This window comes from Bos indicus, chromosome 4 (genome assembly GCF_029378745.1).
Source record: "Bos indicus isolate NIAB-ARS_2022 breed Sahiwal x Tharparkar chromosome 4, NIAB-ARS_B.indTharparkar_mat_pri_1.0, whole genome shotgun sequence".
NCBI lineage: Eukaryota > Metazoa > Chordata > Mammalia > Artiodactyla > Bovidae > Bos > Bos indicus.
The window spans coordinates 7,700,675-7,713,388 of NC_091763.1; the positions used below are offsets into that span (position 1 = coordinate 7,700,675).

The window sequence follows — 12,714 nt, forward strand, 5'->3', positions numbered from 1 at the left end:
CAAACTCCGTACCTATCGCTTCCCTCTGTCCTTCCCCCTTGGCAACCAGGAGCTTGTTCTCTAAGTCTGTGAGTTTGTTTCTGTTTTGGGAGTTCATTTGTATCATTTCTTTTTAGATTCTGCACGTAAGGAACGTCATACGATATTTCTCCTCTGTCTGACTTACTCCATTCGGAACAATCTCTATGTCCATCCATGCTGCTGCAATGTTAGCATCATTTCATCATTTTTATTGGCTGAGTCACATTCCATTGTAAAGTGGTACAGCCACTGTGGAGAACAGTATGGAGGTTCCTTTAAAAACTAAAAATACAGCTACCATTTAACTCTGAAGTCCCTCTCCCTGGCTCAGCAGGCTCTTGAAATAGTTTTAGATTTGAGTGTAATTCCTTATCCACATGAAAGCTATGGTATTTGCCCCTGGATCAAAAATACATCCTTGTATTTCAGAAAATATTAATATTATATATGTTTAATATTAAACATAAAATCATACAGTATGTTAGAAACTTCTGTCAACAGTCTGCCTCATAATTCAGGCATGAAGAAAATGAGTTTTGAGCACACAAGAGGAAGGTAAGTGCTTTAATGCAACTGGTCTTAATTAGCTGTTGCATCAAACAGTTCAATGATTAATGATCACTGAACTAAATTCACACTACTATGTAAAAAATAGATAACTAATAAGGACCTACTGTATAGCACAAGGAACTCGACTCAATGCTCTGTAATGATCTATATGGGAAAAGAATATTAAAAAGAGTGGAAATATGTTGTCCAGTTGCTAAGTCGTGCCTCACTCTTTTCAAACCCATGGACTGCAGCAAGCCAGGCTTCCCTGTCCTGCACTATCTCCCAGAAGTTGCTCAAACTCATGTCCACCAAGTCAGTGATGACATCCAACTATCTTGTCCTCTGTCACCCCCTTCTACTCCTGCCTTCAATCTTTCCCAGCATCAGGGTCTTTCCCAATGAGTTGTCTCTTCACATCAGGAGGCCAAAATGTTGGAGCTTCGTATGCGTAACTTATTCACTGTGCTGTACATCAAAAGCTAACACAACACTATAAATCAACTATACTCCAATAAAAATTAATTTTAAAATTAACTAAATTAATTACCAAAGAGGTCATGGCTCCATGGTCTCCATCTGAAATACAGAGAGCAGCCCTGCCTCACGTTCAGCCCCACACGGCCACTCTCTGTCCTTCTCTGTCCCCCAGGACATAAACAAGCACTACCCTGCCGCTGTGCGGCTCTCTGGATGAGCACGTGAGACAGCAGCAGTCAGAGCAGATTTTAACCGGAACACAAGGAGCAGCAGCGGTCTGTGAGCCAGTTGTGGGAGGCAGCTGTAGTTGCTGTGAAATTCCTTCCAAAAATGAGCCAACACTCCCTCCCCAACAACTTAAAACTACTGTTTCAAGGACTTCCTGGCCATCCAGTGGTTAGAACTCTGCAATTCCACTCAGGGTGCATGGGTTCCATCCCAGGTCAGGGAATTAAGAGCCTGTGTGCCACTCAGCAGGCTTCCCCAGTGGCTCAGTAGTAAAGAATCTGCCTGCCACTGCAGGAGATGCAGGAGACGTGGGTTCAATCCCTGGGTTGGGAAGATCCCCTGAGGAGGGCATGGCAACCCAGCCCAGTACTCTTCTTCCCTGGAGAATCCCGTGGACAGAGGAGCCTGGCAGGCTACAGTCCCTGGGGTCGCAGAGAGTCATTCACAACTGAGCACACACACAAAGGGCATAACCTGTTTTTAATGAAACCTATGGTAGCTTCTAACAACCTCCATTTTTTATTAAACTATAATGCCATTTTAATATTTTAACACCGGAGGTCGGAGGGCTGCTAACCATTATTCTGCCATTTATGGGGTTTTCTATGGGGTCGCATAGAGTTGGACACGACTGAAGCGACTCAGCAGCAGCAGTAGCAGCAGCCTCCCTTTGAAACTGGCCCCTCGCCCCACATGGCAGGAATTTTCCAAGACATGGAACAGGATTCTGTGCTCTCATCTTTTAGTGTTAAATGTGCACTAAATAGTGGTTAAGGTTTCATGTTTTTATATAAGTTAGATTCTCTTTTCTCTCTGAGATTTTTAGGTTTCTTTTTCCTTTGTGATGCTTATTCTCCCTTTCCAGCTTAAATATTGATTTTTCCTCCATAGAGAGAAAGAAAAGAAAAAGGAAAATTGTAACTGGGCATGTTTTCCTATTATATCTTATGAGACTCTGATCACTTACACAATCCCTAGTTTTTCCAGATTCCAAACAAACGGCCCCTTTTAATGCCTGACTGTGTTCTTGGGTCTCAGCTTATTCTAGGATCAGCCTTTTTGAGGTGGTTCTGGGGCTCCTTCTGTGGACAGGAGGGGTCAGCCAACACGCTTGTCCACTGGGGCACTCAGGGGATGTGGTAGCATTTGGGGCCCCAGGGATCTCTCCTCTTGCAGGGGAGTCACCATGCCAGGGTCCTACAAATTCCTGGGCTCCAGTGGAGGAAGAACCTGTCTAAAAACTGAACCAGCCCTGGGATGTCACCTGAGAGCCTGGTGGGTCCCTGCTTTGTGCTTCCCCCCTAGAACCTGCCTGAGTCACCTTTCCAGGTCCTCTGGGTCCCCCTCACCTAGGACCCTCCACTTGACATGTCACCCTCTGGGCCCATGGCTGTGCCTCAACCCGAAGAGACCAGTGAGTCTCCTGAAATCCTTTGAAAAGTGCTGCTGTCATGAACGTGCAGAGAATTCTTAGCATAAGGTCTCTCTGTCTCTCTCTTTGTCCCTCATCTATTCATCTATCCATCCCAGTAAGGATATAACTGTTCCCTAATTAGATGCTTTGAAAAGTCTGAATTGCTGATACAACTGTCATCTATGTAAAAACCATTTTATAAACTTTGGCTTAGATAAAAGCAGAATGCTCTGTTTAAAAAAAATATATATATACACACACACACACACACACATATAAGTGTATATGTGTGCATGTGTGTGTACTCAGTCGTGTCTGACTCTTTACGACTCCATGGACTGTAGCCCTCCAGGCTCCTCTGTCCATGGAATTTTCCAGGAAAGAATACTGAAATAGATTGTCATTTCCTGTTCCAGGGGATCTTCTTGATCCAGGGATTGAACCCATGTCTCCTGCACTGGCAGGTAGGTGGCTTCTTTACCAGTGAGTCACAAGTTAATTTTTTCCCTACTATTATCAAGCATCTCTCACATACCTAGCCTAGATCTAGAGTCAAATGATGATCTTATGCATTCTTGCTACCTGGCAGATACACTCTGGGGACTGCTAGCAAGGATCCTGATCAGTGTGTACAAAGGAGAAATTTGTAAAATGACTTTTCTGCTTTTGTTACTTTGATGCTGTGAGAAAAATAATAAAGAGACAGAAGTTAGACAAAACATTTCCAAACTTCTGAGACCAGGAGAGGGAGAAATACGGCAGCCGTAGAGCTTCACGAGTTCCAGGACAGCTCCGGAGCAGAGTGGGTGGTGTGTTTGAGCCCCAGAGGAGCATCAGAGACAGAATGACGGGCTCTGAGACAGATGGGGCCAAGCCGTCCCCGTCACTGCCCCCCGACCGTGAGCAGGCGCCAGGCGTCCTGCTCAGGCTGCTCAGCTCCGTGCCCCTAGAAGCAACAGCGTAATTGGTTGGAAAGAGAGAAAACCATGAAGCCGGCAGCAGGTTCAAAGCTGCCCCGGGGGGTTCTCCTTCAGAAAACAAGCCGTAATTCTGCAGCCACGCGTCCCATCACATACCCGAAAAGTACCAGCAGCAGGGCCGTGGCCGCCAGGTTCTCCCGGAAAGTGAAGGCGGTTAGCTGGAAGGCCATGATCACAGAGACACACAGGCAGACGGAGACCAAGTAAAAGAGCTGAGAAATGAAGAAGAGAGGGCCTGTTAGCACAAGGGTTTGTCTATCACCATCTCCTGACCTCTGCCTGCCAATATAGGAGACACAAGAGATGCAGGTTTCATCCCTGGGTCGGGAAGACGCCCTGGAGGAGGGCATTGCAACCCGCTTCAGTATTCTTGGGCTTCCCTGGCAGCTTAGACAGGAAAGAATCTGCCTGCAAAGCAGGAGACCTGGGTTAGACCTCTGGGTTGGGAAGATCTCCCAGAGGAGGGCATGGCAACCCACTCCAGTATTCGTGCCTGGAGGATCCTCATGGACAGCAGAGCCTAGAGGGCTATAGTCCACAGGGTTGCTTGCAAAGAGCCAGGCGTGACAGTAACCGAGCACGCACGCCTGACCACAAGCTCTTGGTTCGGTTCCCACTTAGCCTATGTCCTGTCTGGCCCAGCACACGGTTACAGCGGTGGACTCAGGCCTGGAGAGTCACAGTTTGGGACTGAAACATGTCCCCTTCGAGATTCATGTAAAATGAGGTCGTGAGGATGGACTCTGACTCCACCGGGTGGGGGTCCTTACAGAGAGAGGAAATGAGGACACAGGCTCCCAGAGCGAGGACGTGGGGAGGAGACGGCTGTCCACCAGCCCTGGACAGAGGCCTCAGGAGTATCACCAGCCCTGCCCACACTGGGATCTGGGACTCCAGCCTCCAGAGGGGCCATGAGATAAACGTCTAATGTCTACACCGCCCACACCCACCTCCCATGGGAAAGGGCAGGAACCCAGCCCCTGCCAGGATGCACCACTTCTTCCCACACTAAGAACCAAGGCTAGAAACCCCTCCTCCAGGGAGCAGCCCCCGAGCACGGACAACCCGTGGAAAACCCCCCAGCAGCAGTGCCCCTCCTGAAGCATCAGACCGCAGCTCTGATCTCAAGTCACTCTCCATCCAGTGGCCCTCTCCCACGCCTCTGACAAACCGAGTCTCAAGACGATTGCATCTTGTGTATTTATTTGTATTTATCTACTTGCTTTCTGCTTCCGCCCATAAGAACACAAGTTCCTTACAGGCAGAGACCCTCTCTGTTCTGTTCATGGTTTGTCCACAACACCTCAGACACAGCTTAAAGAAAGTGAAAGTAAAGAAAGTGAAGTGGGTCAGTCGTGTCCGACTCTTTGTGACCCCTTGGACTATATCCTACCAGGCTCCTCTGTTCATGTAATTTTCCAGGCAAGAGTACTGGAGTGGGTTGCCATTGCCTTCTCCAGGGGATCTTCCCAACCTAGGGATCGAACCCAGGTATCCCGCATTGCAGGCAGACGCTTTACCACCTGAGCCACACCTTGGCCCAGAGCAAAACCTCAAAACCCTCCATTAAAAGAGTGACTGACTAGGTGGGGAATGACTGGATGGAGGTGGGAAACCAAGAAAAAAGCAGCGCTCCCTGACTTATGCCCCCAGAGTAAAGAGGAGCCACAGTTAGTGGGAGGGAGAGGAGGACAGTCGACTCATGACTTCAGGAAGGCGGAAGCTCTGGGTCTCTCCTGCCTGCTCTTATGCTTTCTGGGCTGTCCTGCCCCTTCTCCTCCTCGGAAGCAGGGGTCACTCTGCATCATTAAATAGCAGGCATGGCGATGGGCAGCCAGGGAGGTCCCTGAACCAGGACTGGGCAACTGGCACTGACCCGCCCGCTCTGTGCGCTCTGGACACACGACCGCGGAGCAGTCACTCCCGGTTCCGTGCTTCTGTGTCGTGGTCCCACAGGGTCAGCCTTCAGGACGCGGCCTGGCCCCAAGCGGGCATCCAAGGAGGGCACTGTTTAAACAGCAGGGATGGATGAGATCACCCACTCCTCACCCACGTTAGAGTGCGAGCCGCTCAGCACGCCCCGCGGTGTTGGGACACACGCCCCGCGCAGGGCTTTGCTGTGCTCGCCTGCCCCGCGGTGTGAGGACACACGCCCCGCACAGGGCTTTGCTGTGCTTGCCTGCCCCTCTGGTGTTCTCCTTAACGGCCGTCTCTCCTAAAATCAGCTTTCAGTCCCCTTTGGTCTGCCCTGCTCCTGAGCCAGCCTGCTTTGAACAGTTTCTTCCTCTTGCTTCTCTCACTCTCTGTGCACACACTGCGTCCTACAAGAAGGCATCCCTGGTTACCTTGATTTGGGTGAATCTCCTTCTCTTTGGGGTTCTCACAACACCTTAATTTCCATTTCTTGTGCTGATTGCAATGCTGGGTTTTAACCGTCTTCCTGCTAGTTCATCTCTTACACAGTTCTGTGCATTTCTCCTGGGTGGGAATTACATCTTTTGTCCCCACAGCTGCACAGATACCAGCTTATATCCATCTTCCCCTCCTCAGAAGCAACACGACTGGGAAGTGCAGAGAGGAGGCTTAACATCAAATGTGCTCCTAGGAACTGGCCAGCAAGGTGCAGCCACACACACACACACACACACACACATACACACGCATGCACACACACCTCCCGGGGGTGCAGTGACACAGAGGAACAGCGCCAGAGACTTACCATGTCAAACAGGAAGTGTGTGAGCCAGTAGGTCCTGTAGCCCAGGCCGCTCACGTGCTGCAGCCTCTTGGCCCCGGTCACCCTGTCCCGCACCACGGAGCTGCCGATGGACGCAGAGAGGATGGAGAAGCCAAGCACGATGCATAGGGCAACACCGCACTGGCGGATGCTCTCCAGGCTGCGGGCAGGAGCAGAATGGGCATCAGCAGCTGACAGGGACCCGGGGCTTCTCCTGCTGCTACAGTCAGTGAACTGTAAGTTATCAGTTGAATGGTTACAGGGATGGGGAGGACTGACTTTTTGCAACCCTGTGGACTGTAGCCTGCCAGGCTCCTCTGTCCATGGGATTCTCCAGGCAAGAATACTGGAGTGGGTTGCCACTCCCTTCTCCAGCAGATCTTTCCAACCCAGGGATAGAACTCACGTCTCCTGCACTGCGGGCAGATTCTTTACCACCTGAGCACCAGGGCAGCCCGAAGGGAGGACAGGGTGGGGAAAACTTATTATGGGACAATATGAAATCATATGTGTGAAACTTCTGAAAACTGTAAAGCATGACAGAATTTAAAGAATCTTTCACTTACTTTCTTTAAAAAGTGAAAAAAAAAAAAAAGATCTTTCATCCTTTCTCTACTGACTTATAAGAAGGTCCTACAATCTCAACAAAACTAGCTGTTGCCAGATGTGTTGTAAATATTTTTGTTTCTCTCTTCACTTTTTAAAGTTTTTTTTTGACAGACTTACTTTCCACTTTTGAATATATATATTTATATAATTTATATAATATATTCTTTAACTTTATAGGCTTTGCATTTGGCTTAGAAAATTTTAGTTCATGAAAATTACAAAAATATTCAGACATTTTCTTTCATTATCTTAAAGTTTTACTTTTAAGTGTTTGTTTCATATGGATTTTATTTTACTGTAAGAAAGTGAGGTAAAAATTAAAAATGCAGATTCATTCATTTACTTTTCAAATAGCCAGTGAGCTCTGCCTACACTGTGAATATATATATCTCTCCTCAAAGGAAAAAAAATAAATAAACCGGACCAGCCAGCATATTGGCTAAGGGTGTGGATTCTCTTACTAAATCCCCTTGATGACCTTTCAAGGCCTGGGTTACAGCTCCCAGCATCCAGAGGACATAGAGGAGAGTGAAGGGTTCCCGCAGGTGCCCGTCTGCCCACTCAGAGCCTTGACATGACACTGAGTCTGCGCTCAGGTAAAACGGATGACCCCTGCCACCTGGCCTGCGTGCTGAGCTGTGCCCTCTGCCCACTTGGGGCCACCTCACTGGACAGCAGCTCCCATGGGGGCAGGGAGGCGATCAGCCCACCTCGGAACCTAAGCTCTCAAAGCACTGAAGCTCTGCATAGACGGTGGTGCTCGGCGATGACACGCACTGTGCTTCCTGGGCCATTTTTAACTGGAGCATCGCTAACACCTCTGGCCCACCACCACCTCCTCCTCGGGGATGGTCAGAGCCCGGCTGAATGGCTCAGCTCAAACCGTCCATCACGTCTTACTGTATAACCGAAGTTGACAGGCCCACGCCTAGAATCCGGGGCAGGCGTCAGGTAAAGAAAGGACCCCAAGAGTCCACATGCAAGCGTGAGGACCACCTGCCATGTTCAGGACGTGAGGGGAAGTCGCCCATCAGGCAGATCGATGTCCTCCCACCCCGTCTGGTAGGTCACAGGAAGTGCATAAATAATACTTTTTCTTGTCACCCATTTTTCACTAAAGGTTTGCTCACTGTGTGGCAGAGAAGGGAGACGGGGAGGAGAAGACTCTCGGGTCTGTACATAAAGGGGCTCACTAGCACCATCTCCATGTGGACATCGAGGAAAGACTCACGGGAGCTGTCAAGATGCATTGTTATGGTGACCTCAGTAAACACTGTGCTTATAATCTTCACTTGAGAAAGATGTTGGGTCCCATGGGCTCTGGTGAATCATCCCCTCAGAACAACTTCCACCTGGAACTAAGCCTTACAACACGCGCATCCCTTTTAGACTCAGCCAATGCACGCCCTCCTTCACTCATCCCTGTCCTCACGCTTTGCACTCAACGCCCAAGTCTTGCTCCACTCAGTGCATCTGCCAGCATCACTCACGGATGAGAAGAGGGATGAGAAGCACCCCTACCAACCCCAAGATGCTCTTCCTTAGCCAGCCCTCCCTCTGTTACTTCAACTCACATCTTGTCCTCGTTCAGTAAGGCCCCTCCATACGGGTGGCTGTAGAGCGTGATTCCTACGAAAGACAAGTTGAAAATGAGTGAGAGAGCCCCGCCTGCGGTCCAGGGACAGCCCCCCCTGCTAGCCACCCGAGGCACCGTGCCCAGTGCTGCCTGCCCACCTGGCCAGGGCCAGTCCCTCCACCTGGAGAACGGCGAGTCGCAGCCAGCAGGTCAACCAGCGTGCACTGGAACTTCTGCAGCCACTGCTCCCAGAAACCACCCACAGGTACTGAACACATCTGCCCTACACGCTAGCCTCAGTGCTAACACGTCACAGCGACGGACTGTCCATCACTGTGGCCCGGGTAATGTGTTACCCGTGGTTTACTGTGGGGAGCCAGGCTCAAGAAGACCAAACAACAATACACCAAGGGGATTCCTTCATGGAAACCACTGAAATACTCAAAACTTCTCCTCCAAATCAAGCCAAGTCTAGACAGAAACCTGAAACACTCCATTGGCCCAGCTTTGCTTTGGGGATTGTTTTGGTTTTTGCTTTGTTAGCTTTTTGAGGCTTTTAATTGCTGTAACCACAGTAGCTAATATGGAGAACTTGCCATCAACTTGTCAATTAAAAGGACTTCATCATCTGTACCATCTTTATAGACTCCATATATATACGTTAATACGCAATATTTGCCTCTTTCTGACTTCACTCTCCTTGATAGGCTCTAGGTTCATGTATTAGTTCAATTCAATTCAGTCGCTGAGTCTCAGTCGTGTCTGACTCTTTGCGACCCCATGGACTGCAGCATGCCAGGCTTCCCTGTCTTTCAGCAACTCCCAGAGCTTGCTCAAACTCATATCCATCGAGTCGGTGATGCCATCCAACCATCTCATCCTCTGTCATCCCCTTCTCCTCCTGCCTTCAATCATTCCCAGCATCAGGGTCCTTTCAAATGAGTCAGTTCTTTGCATCAGGTGGCCAAAGTATTGGAGTTTCAGCTTCAGCATCAGTCCTTCCAATGAATATTCAGGACTGATCTCCTTTAGGATGGACTGGCTGGATCTCCTTGCAGTCCAAGGGACTCTCAAGAGTCTTCTCCAACACCACAGTTCAAAAGTATCAATAGGTTTGTGTGTACCTAGGGCTGATGCATGGAGATGTATGGCAGAAACCATAATAATATTGTAAAGTAATTACCCTCCAATTAAAAATAAAATCATTTTTTAAAAAACAGGATTTCATCGTGAAGGCTTTTGAGACATCCATGTGTGCTCCCCACCCCAGCAAACTCCATCAGTGTTGTATCCAGAAGAACTCCAGGGCATCAGGCATCTCGTCTTACTGTCAACGATAAAGACCAACCCCTTTTCCTGTTCTGACTGGTCATCTCAGAGGTGCAGAGCTGAGGCGCAGCTGCACATGGAGCTCATCACTGCATCCTTGCCCCATCTCACCCAGCTCCCCTACACGTCTCCTCCTCTGGTGGCTCTAGCCAGTGATCTGTATTTTGCACTCTCTTACAATGGCATGCCAAATATTTACGGAAACACATGGGGCAGAAGTAAATATAATTAAAGAGCTTGGTGCCAGAAGAGACGATAGAAGCCAGGGTCCCACCAGCCCCACCACCAGGCACCCTGATCCCTGTCCACCCCCGTGCCTCCTTCCCACTCCAGGCTTTTCTCCTCCCACCCGGGGCTCAGCCACACACCAAAGCAACAGCTTTCACAGCAGAGAGAACAGTGGGAGCTACTGGTCCAGCTTTCCAGAACCATTTCTGGACTCTAAATTAATGTTGTCTGGGTGCTCTCCCACAGACTCTCAGCCTGTGTACCAAATGCCCGGAGTGGGTTTCCCAGCCCCTAGACATGATGTACATACGCATCTGCCATGAGCCAACTCTGCTGCTCTTGACCACTTGCCTATCGGGACCACTGACACCCCCTCTCCTGTCTTTCTCTGCCGGAACAAGGCTCTTCCCCCTCCTTAGGTATCCTCCAGCTCCGGCTCCGGCAGGTGCTGAGTCACCCGACAAGCAGTTCAGCATCCACCAGCCCTGTTGAGAGGTGGCTCAGCAGCTAAGGGACTGAGGACTGTGCTCAAAACATGCAGATCCAGCCAAAACCTGGCAAGGGTCCCACCAGGCATTGGCAATGCCGTGCGACACTCAGGGCTACATGGATGAACAGCACGTTCTAGAGGAGAAAACATCTAGAAAAATGCAGCTCGCTGACAAGCAGCTTGGAAAATATTTTATTTTAGCGACACAAGAGAACACTGGACTTGACTAACCTGAAAATAACCCCTGGAGCAAGAGGGAGCCTGAAAATGCCTTCAGGTGGCTAGAGGATTGTCATAAGCACAGAAGATGGACTCAGTCTACAATGTTCTAGAAGTTAGTCCAAGGAGGTAGATTCAGAAGAGATAAAAAAGCATATGATTGGAAGGTTGAAACTGTGGGCCAGCCTGACCTCTGAGGCATGAGGTTGCATCTTCAGCATTTTGTATTTGGCTGGTGTTTCTGACTTGCAGTCTTTGTAATAGAATAACACTGTGATTGTAGGGTCAAGGCTTCCCTGAGTTCTGTGAGCTTCTAGTGAATTCTCTAACGTGATGGAGAGGCTGTAGCCAGCCGCTCAGAAGCTGCAGAGTTGAGAGGAGGCTTGAGAGGAGGGAGGAAACTGAGGTGGAGGAGGCTCCAGTGGCCTCTCTAAGAGAAAGTCATGTCTGACTCTTTTGTGACCCCATGGATTGTAGCCTGCCAGGCTCCTCTGTCCATAGAATTTTCCAGGCAAGAACACTGGAGTGGGTTGCCATTCCCTTCTCCAGAATATCTTCCTGATCCAGGGATCGAACCTGGGTCTCCTGCATTGTAGACAGATTCTTTACCATCTGAACCACGTAAGGCCAAACACAATCAGTAGGCGAGTGACAGCCACAATCCTGACTACCTGGAGCCCAGCTCATCCACTGTCTGCATTTACAGCCTGTGATGCCCTTGCTGTAGGAACCATGGAACTGCAACAGCAAGCCCTGTAACCGGGTTTTGTTTCCGTCACATCACGTGTACTCAGAGCTGCGCTTAGGCAACAACTCGGAGCTGATTATGAGGGAAAGGCCCAGGCTCCTCGAGAAGGACCATGGTTCCGGCACTGCACAGGATGAAAGGAAATCACTCACATGTCTCTTCCAAAGGCTTTCAGAAACGACGTTTCAAAAAGTACATTTTGAATACACTTGCCTGATTTTTCTTTGATTATTCTTGCCATTTATAGTCCAGCTTTTCTAAGAATTGGCCCATGGCAATGTACAAATGTATAAAATTAGTTTTTAGTCTTTTCATTAGACCACGTCTTCTATGGTTTCCAGAGTCTGTATATCTGTCATTTGTAAAAATGCACATCTGTGCTTTTGTCCAGTATCCATTACAATAGCAAAGTACTTAACTTGTCTCCAATTCAAGCAGTCACTTTTGGGTTCATTTCTTCTGTAAAACTTATCTTTGCAAGTACTAATGCCCAGATGTCTGTAAACATCTACACCTAAAGAAAAGACTGGCTTTGGCATCAACGCATGGGCAAAAGTTTTTGTTCTTTTAATTAATTCACTATGAGAGATGGAAGAGTTTATTTAATCTGACAGGGTAGTAAGAGAAATGTATGAACTTTTCTGACTAGAAGGCATTTTGATGGCTTTCTCTCTGTCTATTCTTTCTCTTAATCTCTTCTGGAAAAAAAGATTTTGTTATCAATAGTAAGATTAATTATTATGCTTATTGAGTAGTAGATGCCAATCATAAAAAGATTTTAGATAAAGAATAGGGTAGAAAGTAAAATTAAACCATAATCCACCCCCAAACCAACCAGAATTAAATACTATTTGCATTTTGATATTAATTATTTCAAAATGTCCAAGGTTTAGTCCATACACACATTATTATTAAATTATATTTCACTTTAGGTATCTTCTATTTCATGGCTCATTCATGACCTTCAATTAATTTTTTGCTGCTGCTACTGCTACTGCTGCTAAGTCGCTTCAGTCATGTCCGACTCTGTGCGACCCCATAGACGGCAGCCCACCAGGCTCCCCCGTCCCTGGGATTCTCCAAAAACAATTTTTTGCTACATGTAT

General features: G+C 48.3%; 1 protein-coding gene across 1 annotated transcript in view; it reads right to left on the reverse strand.

The window, feature by feature from the left end:
• Nucleotides 1–12,714, reverse strand: part of ABCA13 (ATP binding cassette subfamily A member 13) — a 335,950-nt gene that overhangs the window by 113,022 nt on the left and 210,214 nt on the right. Inside the window, exons 35-37 of the mRNA XM_070787451.1 lie at nucleotides 8,593–8,647; nucleotides 6,392–6,569; nucleotides 3,769–3,884 (exon numbers count right to left, since the gene is read on the reverse strand). Of these exons, the coding sequence (XP_070643552.1) occupies nucleotides 3,769–3,884; nucleotides 6,392–6,569; nucleotides 8,593–8,647 (349 nt within the window). The remainder of the gene's footprint in view (nucleotides 1–3,768; nucleotides 3,885–6,391; nucleotides 6,570–8,592; nucleotides 8,648–12,714) is intronic.